Source organism: Capricornis sumatraensis, chromosome 9 (genome assembly GCF_032405125.1).
Source record: "Capricornis sumatraensis isolate serow.1 chromosome 9, serow.2, whole genome shotgun sequence".
Taxonomy (NCBI): domain Eukaryota; kingdom Metazoa; phylum Chordata; class Mammalia; order Artiodactyla; family Bovidae; genus Capricornis; species Capricornis sumatraensis.
The window spans coordinates 8,506,467-8,521,694 of NC_091077.1; the positions used below are offsets into that span (position 1 = coordinate 8,506,467).

General features: G+C 51.0%; 1 protein-coding gene across 1 annotated transcript; it reads right to left on the reverse strand.

Moving 5' to 3' along the window:
- Positions 1-2,343: 2,343 nt before the first annotated feature.
- On the reverse strand, positions 2,344-4,616 carry KLF2 (KLF transcription factor 2). The gene is made up of 3 exons (XM_068980606.1): positions 4,472-4,616; positions 3,462-4,287; positions 2,344-2,945 (listed from the first exon to the last, which is right to left on the reverse strand). Exons 1-3 carry the CDS (start codon positions 4,544-4,546, stop codon positions 2,770-2,772), a joined length of 1,077 nt encoding a protein of 358 aa, XP_068836707.1. The 5' UTR covers positions 4,547-4,616; the 3' UTR covers positions 2,344-2,769.
- Between the last annotated feature and the right edge of the window lie 10,612 nt (positions 4,617-15,228).

A 15,228-nucleotide genomic window follows, 5' to 3' on the forward strand; every position in this document is an offset into this window, starting at 1 on the left:
AAAAAAACAAACAAACAAACAAAAAAACAAAAGATACAGTGATAGTCACAGCCATGTGAAAACAACCACTGACCAGCAATCCCTTTCTCCAAAAAACCTTTGATGGGAACTGGGTTATAGAATGAAGGGCAAAAGTTGTTTTTCTTTTTTTTTTTCTGGTTTAATACTTTGTATTTTCTCAAGTGGACACCAGGAAGGAAAAGTGTTCTGCATCTTCTCACAGGGGTGGAGATGGGGCCCAGCAGTGAAGTTTCATTCATATTTTTCTCTGGGTAGCATCATCTAGCGTGGAAGCTTGCTCCCTGAGATGGAGCCCCCTCCTCGCTGATAAAAGTGATGGATGAAGATGATTGTTTAGGAACCTGAGCGTTTCAACTGCGACACTAATGACACGGGGACCGAATGACTCCGAGGAGGGAACGGCCTTGCGTCTGCTACGGTGCTTCTGCAGCACCCCCGGCTCCCGCCCACTCAATGCAAGCAGCAGCCCCCGGTTGTGGCAACCCCAAATATCTCGAGACCGGGTTGCCACTGGCTGAGAACCGCTCATCTGGAAGATGTTAGGCATAAGTCAAGCTTTGGGTTTCAGAGAGGGGCAGAGAAAACAATAAGCGAGGGTTTCTGCATTAATCAGTGCGAGCCAGCTCTTTGCAGGCCCGTGTCTCTTGCCGAAAGGTACAGCTGTGTAGAAGCCTGACACTTTCTATTGTCTCAGTCAGAGGTACTCAGGAAACAGAAACTTCAGCAGCGTCAGTCCCTTCACAAGTAGCCTCTCATTGGAGCCAGAGGCCTCTGGGAGGTGTTTTCAAGCCAGTGAGAAAAATGGTTTTACCCCAAAACTCAATGAGGAAGATCAGAGGACCCTACCAAAAATTACTTAAAATCTCTTTCAAGTCATTCTTCTACTCCTATTGCCTCTGAAACCAGTTCCAAGCTAAGAGGGGGTGTTTCCAGAGATGGAGGGGGCCGTGCTCTGCTCTGGAATCATTTTTTTTTTTTTCAAAAGCTGCAGAGAGAGGATACAGAGGCTCACACACGTACACTCGCATGCCCGGCATCGCTAGCGGAAGTGGGTCCAGGCTATTGACTCAAGAAAGATGAATCAGATTGTCATCTTCCATTTCTGCTTTTTGTGGATTGCCAAACACTCTCAGCTGTTTCCAGGGCTGCTGGGGAGGCAGGGAGGCAGGGGGTGGTGGTAGGAAGGATGAAGAGAGGGAGGGAGGTAGGAAATCCCAGCCTCTGTCGCAACAGGGCAAGAGTGTTTTTAAAACAGGCACTGCTTACAAGCTATTTTCACTTTCTGCAAACAACTTGTGCAATTGTTAGTGGCCATAGTTACCCACCCAGGGCTCCGAGAAGGGGGAAGAGGAGGGGCAACCTGGCAGGGAGCGGTACCTCCGTGCCTGATCCGAGGCATCCAGGGGGCTGTGTGGGGATCCTGTCTTGCTCACGAGGTAGACTTCTGGAGTGGACACCTCCAACCATCAAGGCTGGGGCTCTGATGTGACTGTGTCACACAAGGGCTGCAGGGGAGGGTCTTCTAACCCTCCAACACCAGCAGCAGGTGGCTTGTTACAGAAATCCCTCTAGTGGGATCTGGGGACCCTTGGGAAGCAGACAGACCAGGCTGACACCTTGACATCACTGTTCCATAGCTACCTCTCTGGGCCTCTTGTTTTCTCCTCTGGAAAAGAATACTCACCATTCATGACCCTCAAATATGGATTTCCTTTTTTTTTTTTCTAACAGGATGGGGAACTCATCTTAAAAAAAAAAATTCTGCTAAAAGGCAAGACTAGTGAAAGGCAATGCAGGTCAGAAACTCAGCATTTTATCCCTTCCAAAAAAAAAAAAAAAAAGTCTGTGCTTTACAAAAGTTTGGCTAAAACCTCAGAAGCTTCCAAAAAGAGGTAAGACTTTTTTTCAGCCTAGAGAAGGCCACGTCAGTGGGACCAGCAAGCAGTTTCTCCAGCTCTAGGGAAAAGCAGGCAATTTATGGTTCAGGGAACAACCTTAAAATAACTCCTTCAGTCCTAAAATGCAGTGTTTAAATTTATAGAAAAACCCACAGGTTCCTGGCAGCTGGGGGCTGCAACTGGCAACCCTGGGTGCTAGCTGGGGCAGGACCCCCCCCCCCCCCTCACCCAGACTCTGCCAGGCTGTCCTCCATCTAAGCTGCCTGTCCCCACATCCTCTCACCCCTCCCAAGTGTCCCAAGCCCCCAGTTATCCAAGAGGCTGGACCAGAGCTGTGATTTTTTTTTCAAACGATGCAAAACTTTTTTTTAATTAAAAAAAGAACAGCAAAATCTTATAAAAATGTTCTACTAGGTAGTCAAAATGCCCACTTGTCTTATTTACAATAATACAATATGTCACAGTTTCTATGTACAATATTATAAAAAACGTTGCACAGTACAAGTTAAGGCGTTATTTTTCACAAGGCATCAAGCCTCGATCCTCTAGTGTAGACCCGGTGGGGCTGGGGGAAGACGACGCTTAATTATTGCACCATTTTGAAAACAAAACTCGTCAAGGAGGATCGTGGTCTTCTCCCACCGGGCCTTCAGTCTCAGCTGGGGGTCGGGCATCGTGGCGGGGGGATGGGGGGGCGGGCGGGGAGGGGCGCCCCCTCGGTGGCCACGCTGCGCCCGGCCCCGGTCCTCTGGGCCCAATAAATACCAGTCACAGTTTGGAAGGGGGCCGTGCCCGGCGCGTGGGACCCGCCACGGCCGCGCGCGGGGGGTGGGGGTGGGGGGCGTCCGGGCTACAGGTGCCGCTTCATGTGCAGCGCCAGGTGGTCGGAGCGCGAGAAGGCACGGTCGCACAGGTGGCACTGGAAGGGCCGGTGGCCCGTGTGCTTGCGGTAGTGGCGCGTGAGCTCGTCCGATCGCGCGAACTTCCAGCCGCAGCCTTCCCAGTTGCAGTGGTAGGGCTTCTCGCCTGCAGGAGAGGGCGAGAGCGGGTCTTAGTTTTCCTCCCGTATCACCCCGCTGCTTAGCGGCTACTCGGGTGCGCACATCCTACCCTTAACCAGCTCTCCGAAGTGCTCCCGGCTACTTTTTGAACCCGTAGGCATCCTAGGCACAGGATCCCTCACTCCCCGGTCTCGCGATCCTCACTCCCCGAGTGTCCGTGGCGCACCCTGTCCGGACGCCCCTCGGTGTCTAAAGCCACGCCCCCAGGGGCCCCTAAGCCTGCACTCTCTCCGCAACAGTCCGAGACACAGGGTCCCCCTAGGTTTCCTAAGTGCTCACCCCTGCCCAAAGTCCCGAGCCACGCTCCCAGGAGGATCCTAGGGGCGCACTCACGCCCCAGGTTCCCGAACCACGCCCCCAGGGGGCTTTCTAAGACCTCGCCCCCTGCCCAACCCTTGCGCTACGCCCTCTGGGGGTTCCTAAGCACGCCCTTCCGCTAGCGCGCCCCCGCAGTGGTCCCCAGCCCGTGCTCGCCGCCCACCTGTATGCGTGCGCAGGTGCGCCTTGAGGTGCGAACTCTTGGTGTAGGTCTTGCCGCAGCCCGCGTAGCTGCAGGTGTGCGTGGCCGTGCGTTTCCGCGGCCAGGACCGGCGGCCGCGCTTGGGCTTGGCCTCCAGCAGCTCCAGCGGAGACGCAGGCGGCGTAAGGAGACCTCGGGCGGCGGGTGGCGCCAAACCCAGAGCCGCGGCGGCGGCGGCCGCGTCGTCAAAGAGACTGAAGGCGGCGGGCGCGGACGGCGCGTAATGCAGGCCGGGCCCGGGCGCGCCGAAGCCCGGGCCGCCGAAGGGAGGCGGGAAGGGGGCGCGCGGGCCGGGTGCAGGCAGGCGCGCGGGGCCATCGGGGCTGAGCGGTGGAGTGTCGGCCGGTGGCGGGGGCCGGCCCCCGGGGCCTCGCATGCACGCGGCTGCCGGGCCCGGGGCGCCCTCGCGCTTGAGGCCCCGTGGTCCGCGGGCCAGGCCGGGCGGGCAGCCGTAGCCGCCGCCGCCACCGTCCGCCTCGGGGGGCTCAGCCTTCACTAGGCGGCCCGGCGGCGCCAGCAGAAAGCGACCGTGCAGCGCGGGTCCCGGTGGCACGTCCAGTTCGGGCCGCAGCAGCTCGGACACCAAACCGCCCGCGGGGGCGCCATAGGGAGGCGGCGCGCCGGGGTCCGGGTAGTAGAACGCGGGCGGCGGGGGCGGCGGGGGCGGCGGGGGCTCTGGGGCGGACTCAGCTCCCAGGCCGTCCAGCCCCATGGACAGGATGAAGTCTAACACGTTGTTGAGGTCGTCGTCGGTGCCGCCTGCCTCGGGCTCGGTGCGCGGCCAGCGCTGCGGGTGACAGGGCGATAGGCGCGGGAGTGAGCGAGCGGTGGGGCGGGGATCGCGGCCCGCTACCCGCCTTCCATTACCCTGAGCCCGCCGTGCCTGCCGCCTGCGTTCTCCTACCCCGCAGCCCACGTTCTGCTACCCTGAGCCAGCCGCCCCCGCCGCCCGCGGTCCCTGCCGCCCTCACCTCCTGCAGGCCGCGCTCCCGGCACGGGCTAGCGAAAGTGGAGAAGGACGGGAGGATGGGCTCGCTCAGCGCCATGGCTGGGACCTGGGGCTGACGCGGATTCGGGACACCGGTGAGAGGCTGCCCGAAGCCGGGCTGGTCGGGGCGCGGGCGGGCGGGGACGGCTCTGCGGGCCGCGGCCGGGCCCGCCCAAGCCTTATAGGCGCGGCGCGCGCGGGGGCCGGGCCAAGGCGGCGGCGGCGGAAACGCGTCCCGGATGGGGACGAGCTCCGGGCGCAGCCTAAATTTAGCCGCGGTATATAAGCCGGCGGGCGGCGGCGGCGGCCGTGGCCACTGAGGCCGCCAGGGCCCTGCACGGCCGGCTCGGCTCCTAGCGCGAACAGCCAGGCCGCGCCCCCCCCCCGGGCCCGCCCCCGCCCGTCTCCCAGGCAACGGCGTCAACACACGCTGCACAACAGCAGCGTGACGCTCAGGGATCCCCGCTGTCCCTTCGTGGGCTCCCGCCTGCGTGAGGACAGGGAGGACCCGGAGCGGGGAATAGCATCGGGGACCCGGGACTGTGAATGGACCAGGATCCCTGACGGATGGGGAGATGGGCCCCGCAGTCACAGATGGGTCCCCAAAATCCTTGAGGGATGAGGGTAACGGGTCCGGCGAGCTCAGGGTGGTGTTCCCTGGACTCATGATGGATGGAGAGACTCAGCGGCTCATTTCCTTGGGACCCACCAAGCCCTGATCTACTGCTAGGCCCACCACACTGCTCGCATGATGATACCAAGAAGTGTTAAGTTTTTGAGACGCTCCGTCTCAAGGAAGCCCTTCAGAGAGGGGAAACAGATTCCGGACGTGCTGGGAGAGGCTTGAGGTCTGACAGCTGTCCACAGGCTTGGTGCCTTTTCTGACTCATGTAAGTGAAGAGACTCAAGACAAGGAATCTGACAATATAGACCCAGAACAGCGGGGCCGGTGGCAACAAACCTCCCCTGGGAGCATCTTAAACACGGCCCCCTAGGTGCCTCACACCATGCTTGAGGACCTGCCAGGAAGGGACTGTCCCTCCTGCTGTTACTGCGTGCTGTTCTCTGTGGGCACTGGAAACGCATTTGCCAACAGGCAGACAAATCCCTGCCTTCGAGGCTTTCACTGTAATGGGGGGTGGGGGATGGGGAGGAGATGTCAAATGAACAGCTATTTAGGGAAGAGCAGGGGCCGGAGAAGGCAATGGCACCCCACTCCAGTACTCTTGCCTGGAAACTCCCATGGACGGAGGAGCCTGGTGGGCTGCAGTCCATGGGGTCGCGAAGAGTCGGACAGGACTGAGCGACTTCACTTTCACTTTTAACTTTCATGCATTGGAGAAGGAAATGGCAACCCACTCCAGCGTTCTTGCTTGGAGAATCCCAAGGATGGAGGAGCCTGGTAGGCTGCCGTCTATGGGGTCGCGCACAGTCGGACACGACTGAAGCGACTTAGCAGCAGCAGCAGCAGCAGCAGCAGCAGCAGCAGGGGCCGGAGATAGGTTGTGAGTGTGTGTGAGACGGCGAGAGAGAGAATGTGTGGAATTTTGAACCTCACCCAAGAGGAGATGTGTGAGTCAAGATGTGGGGGAAAGGGGAGCCAAGTGGGTATCAAAGGGAGAGTATCTCATGGTGTAACCTGGAGCCGGTATCCAGCCTTGGCCTCTTGATACCAGCACTCACATTCAGGCTTGGAGGTGTCCATGATCAGGTAGCGTCCCACAGCCAGGAGGGGAGGGGTGCAGGCAGCTCCTAACCTGAAAACCTTCCCTGGGATCAGGAGACTTTGTCACGGATAGCATCTGGACCCTCCTAAAGCCAGGGCCACTGCAGGGGGACCCCCTTGCCATCCCACAGATGCCAAGAGACCCTCTTTGGGGTCCACAGTCCTGGATCCTCCCAGCTGGAAGGAGCCTCAGGGGTGTGCCATCCTATTGTGATTCATCAGATTGTGGATTAGGCAAACACTTGTTGATAAGCCCTGTTTGCCAGCTGTGGGGCACCGAGAGGTGCTTTCAGTCTGTCACAGTTCATGACTTCAAGTTGAGCTCCAACACGCTTCCTGTGGCCAGCCACTGTGATGGTGGAGAGTCAGCCAGCCACTGACCACTCCCTGTGTGACCTCGAACAAGTAGCTTTGCCTCTCTGAGCTCACAGAATATAATAATGCCTTACCCCCACAGGGATACTGTAACAGTCATGCAGATGCTTTTTCTTTGGTGGAAGTGTTGATGAGATCCTGTGACCTTACCTGAAGGGCTGATTGCTTTGCTCATTGACATTCTCTGGGCCTCAGTTTCCCCAAACGATAATGAGCGGAAGTCGAAGGGAAGCGAATTTGTTTCCCAGGTTGTGTGATTCTCAGGCAATTGCAGACCTCGGCTCAAATGGCCCCTGGGTCATCCTCCCCCTCAGAGAGGTCCTACAGCTCTCTCCAGCCCATCCCTGTTCCTTCCCTACTCTTGGTTCCCTGCAGGTTCTAAACACACCAAGCACGTTACCTTGCCCCTGCCCCCCAGGCTTTGGTACTCGCTGTGCCTTCCACCAAGCCTTCAGTCCTCTCACTTTCCGCTTGCTGGGCTCTGGCTCATCTCCCACCCCCTCCTGCCTTAACGAATGAACTTTATTTTTATAGAGGAGTGTCAGGTTTACAGAAAAAATGAGCAGAAAGTACAAAGAGTCCCCATATATCCTCCCATTACAGCTTCCCCTGTTATTAACACCTTGCCTTAGATACGTTTGTTACATATCGATACATCGTTATTGAGCCAATGTCAATACAATATTATTAATTCAAGCCTGCAGTTTACCTTAGGGTTCACTCTTGTGTTGGACACTCTCTGGGTTGCAACAAATGCATAGTGACATGTATCTACTGTTATAGTATCATATACAACAGTGTTCAGTTCAGTTCAGTTCAGTCGCTCAGTCGTGTCCGACTCTTGGCGACCCCATGAATCGCAGCACGCCAGGCCTCCCTGTCCATCACCAACTCCCAGAGTTCACTCAGACTCACATCCATCAAGTCAGTGATGCCATCCAGCCATCTCATCCTCGGTCGTCCCCTTCTCCTCCTGCCCCCAATCCCTCCCAGCATCAGGGTCTTTTCCAATGAGTCAACTCTTCGCATGAGGTGGCCAAAGTACTGGAGTTTCAGCTTCAGCATCATTCCTTACAAAGTAATCCCAGGGCTGATCTCCTTCAGGATGGACTGGTTGGCTCTCCTTGCAGTCCAAGGGACTCTCAAGTGTCTTCTCCAACACCACAGTTCAAATGCATCAATTCTTCGGTGCTCAGCTTTCTTCACAGTCCAACTCTCACATCCATACATGACCACAGGAAAAACCATAGCCTTGACTAGACGGACCTTTGTTGGCAAAGTAATGTCTCTGCTTTTGAATATGCTATCTAGGTTGGTCATAACTTTTCTTTTCTTTTTTTTTTAAATTTTTAGTTTTACTTTATTTTACTTTACAATACTGTATTGGTTTTGCCATACATTGACATGAATCCACCACGGTATAACTTTTCTTCCAAGGAGTAAGCGTCTTTTAATTTCATGGCTGCAGTCACCATCTGCAGTGATTTTGGAACCCCCAAACTAAAGTCTGACACTGTTTCCACTGTTTCCCCATCTATTTCCCATGAAGTGATGGGACCAGATGCTGTGATCTTCGTTTTCTGAATGTTGAGCTTTAAGCCAACTTTTTCACTCCTCTTTCACTTTCATCAAGAGGCTTTTTAGTTCCTCTTCACTTTCTGCCATAAGGGTGGTGTCATCTGCATATTTGAGGTGATTGCTATTTCTCCCAGCAATCTTGATTCCAGCTTGTGCTTCTTCCAGCCCAGCATTTCTCATGATGTACTCTGCATATAAGTTAAATAAGCAGGGTGACAATTTACAGCCTTGACATACTCCTTTTCCTATTTGGAACCAGTCTGTTGTTCCATGTCCAATTCTAACTGTTGCTTCCTGAACTGCATATAGGTTTCTCAAGAGGCAGGTCAGGTGGTCTGGTATTCCCATCTCTTGAAGAATTTTCCATAGGTTCTTGTGGTCCACACAGTCAAAGACTTTGGCATAGTCAATAAAGCAGAAATAGATGTCTTTCTGGAACTCTCTTGCTTTTTTGATGATCCAGCAGATGTTGGCAATTTGATCTCTGGTTCCTCTGCCTTTTCTAAAACCAGCTTGAACATCTGGAAGTTCACGGTTCACATATTGCTGAAGCCTGACTTGGAGAATTCTGAGCATTACTTTACTAGCGTGTGAGATGAGTGCGATTGTGTGGTAGTTTGAGCATTCTTTGGCACTGCCTTTCTTTGGGATTGGAATGAAAACTGACCTTTTCCAGTCCTGTGGCCACTGCTGAGTTTTCCAAATTTGCTGGCATATTGAGTGCAGCACTTTCACAGCATCATCTTTCAGGATTTGAAATAGCTCAACTGGAATTCCATCACCTCCACTAGCTTTGTTTGTAGTTCGTCGGGCTCTAAGGCCCACTTCACTTCACGTCTGGCTCTAGATTAGTGATCACACCATCATGATTATCTGGGTCATGAAAATCTTTTTTGTACAGTTCTTCTGTGTATTCTTGCCACCTCTTCTTAATATCTTCTGCTTCTGTTAGGTCCATACCATTTCTCTCCTTTATCGAGCCCATCTTTGTATGAAATGTTCCCTTGGTATCTCTAATTTTCTTGAAGAGATCTCTAGTCTTTCCCATTCTATTGTTTTCCTCTATTTCTTTACAATGATCTCTGAGGAAGTCTTTCTTCTCTCTCCTTGCTGTTCTTTGGAACTGTGCATTCAGATGCTTATATCTTTCCTTTTCTCCTTTGCTTTTCACTTCTCTTCTTTTCACAGCTATTTTGTAAGGCCTCCTCAGACAGCCATTTTGCTTTTTTGCATTTCTTTTCCATGGGGATGGTCTTGATCCCTGTCTCCTGTACAATGTCACGAACCTCCGTCCATAGTTCATCAGGCACTCTGTCTATCAGATCTAGTCCCTGAAATCTATTTCTCACTTCCACTGTATAATCATAAGGGATTTGATTTAGGTCATACTTGAATGGTCTAGTGGTTTTCCTTACTCTCTTCAATTTAGGTCTGAATTTGGCAATAAGGAGTTCATGATCTGAGCCACAGTCAGCTCCTGGTCTTGTTTTTGCTGACTGTATAGAGCTTCTCCATCTTTGGCTGCAAAGAATATAATCAATCTGATTTTGGTATTGACCATCTGGTGATGTCCATGTGTAGAGTCTTGTGTTGTTGGAAGAGGGTGTTTGCTATGACCAGTGCGTTCTCTTGGCAAAACTCTATTAGCCTTTGCCCTGCTTCATTCCGTACCCCAAGGCCAAATTTGCCTGTTACTCCAGGTGTTTCTTGACTTCCTACTTTTGCATTCCAGTCCCCTATAATGACAAGGACATCTTTTTTGGGTGTTAGTGCTAAAAGGTCTTGTAGGTCTTCATAGAACCGTTCAATTTCAACTTCTTCAGCGTTACTGGTTGGGGCATAGGCTTTGATTACCATGACATTGAATGGTTTGCCTTGGAAACGAACAGAGGTCATTGTGTCGTTTTTGAGATTGCATCTAAGTACTGCATTTTGGACTGTTTTGTTGACCATGATGGCGACTCCACTTTACTGCCCTAAAGATCCCTCCCTCCTCCCACTACATCCTGGGTTAGGTTCTATAGTTTTGCCTTTCTTGGAATGTCATACAGTTGGAATCACAATGCATGTATCTTTTTCCCACTGGTTTCTTTCACTCAGCAGTATGCATTTAAGATTCTTCCATGTCTTTTGGTGGCTTGATAGCTCATTTCTTTGTATCAAGGAATAATACTCCATTGTAATAATAGTTCAGTTATATCCATACCATCCATGGTATGGATACACCACAGTTTATCCATTCATGGTAAACAATCTGTGGGAGACCCCAGTTTGATTCTTGGGTCAGGAAGATCCCCTGGAGGAGGGCTTGGCAACCCACACCAATATTCTTGCCTGGAGAATCCCCATGCACAGAGGAGCCTGGCGGGCTACAGTCTATGGGGTCGCAGAGAGTTGGACATGACTGAGCAACTTTCACATCCATTCACCTATTTTTTTATAATGATAGTAGTAAATTACTTCTTAAATATTTATTTTTATGTATTTATTTGGCTGCACCAGGTCATAGTTGCAACATGTGGGATCTTTAGCTGTGGCTTGCAAGATCTGGTTCCCTGATTAGGGAGCAAACCCAGGCCTCCTGCATTGGGATGGTGGAGTCTTAGCCACCGGACCACCAGGGAAGTCCGTCTGTTCACCTTTGAAGGACATCTTGGTTGCTTCCAGTTTGGGGCAATATAGTTGCAACTGACTAGGCATTGATTATGGCTGCTATATAGTTTCATGTGCGTGTTTTGCCTGGATAAGTTTTCAAATTAATTGGATAAATATCTAGGAACGCAGCTGATGGATTGCAGGATAAGACTATATTTAGCTTGGTGTAAGACACCACCAAATTGCCTTCCAAAGTAGCTGTACCATTTGCCTTTCCATCAGCAAGGAATGAATGAGAATTTTGGTTGCTCCACATCCTTGTCAGCATTTTGTTGTTCAGTTGCTCAATCGTGTCCTACTCTTTGCATGGACTGTAGCACACCAGGCTTCCTTGTTCTTCACTATCTCCCAGAGCTTGTTCAAACTCATGTCCATTGAGTCAGTGAGGCCATCCAGCCAACTCGTCCTCTGTCATCCCCTTCTCCTACCTTCAATCTTTCCCAGCATCAGGGTCTTTTCCAATGAGTTGGCTCTTCACATCAGGTGGCAAAATTATTAGAGCTTCAGCTTCAGCATCAGTCCTTTCAATGAATATTCAAGGTTGATTTCCTTTAGGATGGACTGATTTGATCTCCTTGTTGTCAAGGGGCTCTCAAGAGTCTTCTCCAGCACCATAGTTCAAAAGCATCAAGTCTTCAGTGCTCAGCCTTTTTATTGACCAGATCTCACATCCATACATGACTACTGGGAAAAGCATAGCTTTGACTATACAGACTTTTGCAGACAAATTAATGTCTCTGCTTTTTAATATGCTGTCTAGATTTGTCATATCTTTTCTTCCTAGAAAAGGAGTAAATGTCTTTTAATTTCATGGCTTCAGTCACCATCTGCAGTGACTTTGGAGCCCAAGAAAATAGAGTCTGTCACCATTTCCATTGTTTCCCCATCTGTTTTCCATGAAGTGATGGGAATGGAAGCCATGATCTTCAGTTTTTGAATGTTGCACTTTTGAATGCCAGCTTTTTTCCTCTCCTTTTTCACCTTCATCAAAGAGGCTCTTTAATTCCTGTTCGCTTTCTGCCATTAGGGTGGTGTCATCTGCATATATGAGGTTATTGATATTTCTCTGGGCAATCTTGATTCCAGCTTGTGCTTCACCCAGCCCGGCATTTCACATGATGTACTCTGCATATGGGAAACAGTGGAAACAGTGTCAGACTTTATTTTGAGGGGCTCCAAAATTACTGCAGATGGTGACTGCTGCCATGAAATTAAAAGACACTTACTCCTTGGAAGGAAAGTTATGACCAACCTAGATAGCATATTAAAAAGCAGAGACATTACTTTGCAAACAAAGGTCCGTCTAGTCAAGGCTATGGTTTTTCCAGTGGTCATGTATGGATGTGAGAGTTGGACTGTGAAGAAGGCTGAGCGCCGAAGAATTGATGCTTTTGAACTGTGGTGTTGGAGAAGACTCTTGAGAGTCCCTTGGACTGCAAGGAGATCCAACCAGTCCATCCTAAAGGAGATCAGTCCTGGGTGTTCATTGGAAGGACTGATGTTGAAGCTGAAACTGCAATACTCTGCCCCCCTGATGCGAAGAACTGACTCATTTGAAAAGACCTTGATGCTGGGAAAGATTCAAGGTGGGAGGAGGAGGGGATGACAGAGGATGAGATGGTTGGATGGCGTCACTGACTCAATGGACATGAGTTTGAGTAAAGTCTGGGAGTTGGTGATGGACAGGAAGGCCTGGCATGTTGCAGTCCTTGGGGTTGCAAAGAGTCAGACACAACTGAGTGACTGAACTGAATTGAACTTTGCATATTGGTTAAATAAGCAGGGTGACAATATACAGCCTTCACATACTCCTTTCCCAATTTAGAACCAGTCTGTTTTTCCATGTCTGGTTCTAACTGTTGCTTCTTGACCTGCATACAGATTTCTCAGGAGGCAGGTCAAGTGGTCTGGTATTCGCATCTCTTGAAGAATTTTCTACAGTTTGTTGTGATCTACACAGTCAAAGGCTTTAGTGTAGTCAATGAAGCAGAAGTAGATGTTGTTTTGGAATTTGCTTGCTTTTTCTGTGATCCAATTGATGTTGGCAATTTGGTTCCTCTCCATTTTCTCAAGTCCAGCTCAAACATCTGGAAGTTCTTGGTTCATGTACTGTTGAAACCTAGCTTGGAGGATTTTGAGCATGACCTTGCTAGCATGTGAAATGAGTGCAATTGTGTGGTAGTCTGAACATTCTTTGGCATTGCCCTTCTTTGGGATTGGAATGAAAACTGACCTTTTCCAGTCCTGCGGCCACTGCTGAGGTTTCCAAATTTGCTGGCATATTGAGTGCAGCACTTTCACAGCATCATCTTTTAGGATTTGAAATAGCTCAACTGGAATGCCATCACCTCCACTAGCTTTGTTCGTAGCGATGCTTCCTAAGGCCCTCTTGACTTCACACTTCAAGATGTCTGGCTCTAGATGAGTGATCACACCATCGTGGTTATCTGGGTCATTAAGATCTTTTTTGTACAGTTGTTCTGCATTTTCTCGCCACCTTTTCTTAATCTCTTCTGCTTCTGTTAGGTCCGTACCGTTTCTGTCCTTTATTGTGCCTGTCTTTGCGTGAAATGTTCCCTTGGCATCTCCACGTCTCTAGCAGCGTCAGCGCTTACTGGTGTCATTTTTTTGTATTTCAGCCACGTTAATAGATGTTTGGCAGGATCGCGTTGTTTTAGTTTGCAACCCCTTGATGACATCTGATGTGGAGCACCTTTCCGTGTGCTCATTTGCCATCTGTATATCTTCTTTGGCCCACTTTTTGACTGGTTTTTAAATTTTCTTATTGGGTTTTAAGAATTCTTTGTGTACCTTGAACACTAGCCCTTTCCAGGCAGGTGTTTTGTGAAGATTTTTCTCCCAGTCTGTGGCTTGTCTTTTGATTCTCTTAACAGTGCCTTTTGCAGAACAGAAGTTTTTCATTTTAATGAAGCCTAGCTTATCAGTTTTCCATTTCACAAATTGTGCTTTTGGTCTTGTATCTGAAAAGTCAGTGCCAAACCCAAGGTCATCTCGATGTTGCCTTATGTCATCGTCTAGAAGGCTGACAGTTTTGCATTTTGTGTTGAAGTGAACGATCCGTTTCGAGTTAACTTTGTTGCTGTTGCTTGGCTGATTGGCTTTGCACAGGGGCGCACAGTGGCTCCAGCATCCTCTGTTGAAAAGGCCGTCCTCAGCTCATCTGACTGTGTGTTTCAGAGTAAATGTCAGCTTCCCTGGCTCCCTGACCCCACAGATACTGACCCCTCCCCAGCCCATATAGGGCCTTCCTCCACCCCCTGTATTTTTGTCGTACAGCACTTTTCACCATTGATCATTATTTTAATCCACCCGTTTGCTTTTTTTTTTGTTCCTCCCACAAACAGTGGATGCCTTGCAGGGAGGATGGGAGCCAGGTGTATATTGGACCCATTGCGTGTGTTCTTCAAGCCCAGCTCAGCACACAGTGGGTGCTCAATAAATGTTCGCCAGAGGGATGAGCAAGCAGATGATCGGCTACATCGCTTGCAGCCATAGGAACGTGTGCGGGTAGCTCTCTACTCCTGTGGGACTGCCTATACTCTCTCCCCTTCACCCAGCCTCCTGATCACCTTCCTCGTCGCCATGGGTGATAATGCATTAAATATGTCCCCAAAAGTTATGTCCAAGTCCTCATTCCTGGTTCCTGTGAATGTGACTTTAATTGGAAAGAGGATCTCTGCAGATATAATTAGGGGTCTCGAAATGAGACCATCCTGGGTGAGGATGGGTCCTAAATCCAATGATAAGTGGCCTTATAAGAGAAAGGACGTGGAGACACAAACACAGAGAAGGCCATACGAAGGTGGGGACAGAGGCCGGAGATTGGTAGCTATAAGCCACGGGGCACTGAAGCTTGCCAGGGGTCACCAGAGGCCAGGGGGGAGGCCTGGGACAGATATTTTCCTCGGAGCCATCAGAAGGAACCAGCCCTCTCAGCACCTTCATTTCGGAATTCCGGCCCGCAGGACTAAAGAGAGGCTACATTTCTGTTATCTTAAGCCCCCCAGTTTGCGTCATTGTGTGCTGGCAGCCCCAGGAAGCTCAGGCGTCATGGTAACCAGCTGTTCTGCCTTCCTAGTTTCCTCTTCAGAAAGGGAGCCCCTCAACCTCAGGGGCCTCCCTTGATTCATCTCTGTATCCCCCAGCTGCGGCCCTGGTGTGGAAACAAACACGACGTGATGGCCACCCACCGAGGACCTCCTGGGGCAGCGTGAGACTCTCCAGCAGAGCATCCAGGGAAGGGAACCCACACAGCGCTCCTCCAGGGGGTGGAAGGAACGTGCGCTTTAGTTACCACGTAGCTGTGTTACCTCGGGTGCATCATGTAACCTCTCCGAGCCTCAGTTTCATGGTGAAATAGGAGTCCTTACTGCCTGATTATGGGC

Coding starts and splice junctions, on each gene's coding strand:
- KLF2 (XM_068980606.1), bottom strand. CDS start 4,546: ATGGCGCTGAGCGAGCCCATCCTCCCGTCCTTCTCCACTTTCGCTAGC. Junction 4,288..4,471: donor GGGAGCGCGGCCTGCAGGAG/GTGAGGGCGGCA, acceptor TGTCACCCGCAG/CGCTGGCCGCGCACCGAGCC. Junction 2,946..3,461: donor GCACCTGCGCACGCATACAG/GTGGGCGGCGAG, acceptor CCTCTCCTGCAG/GCGAGAAGCCCTACCACTGC.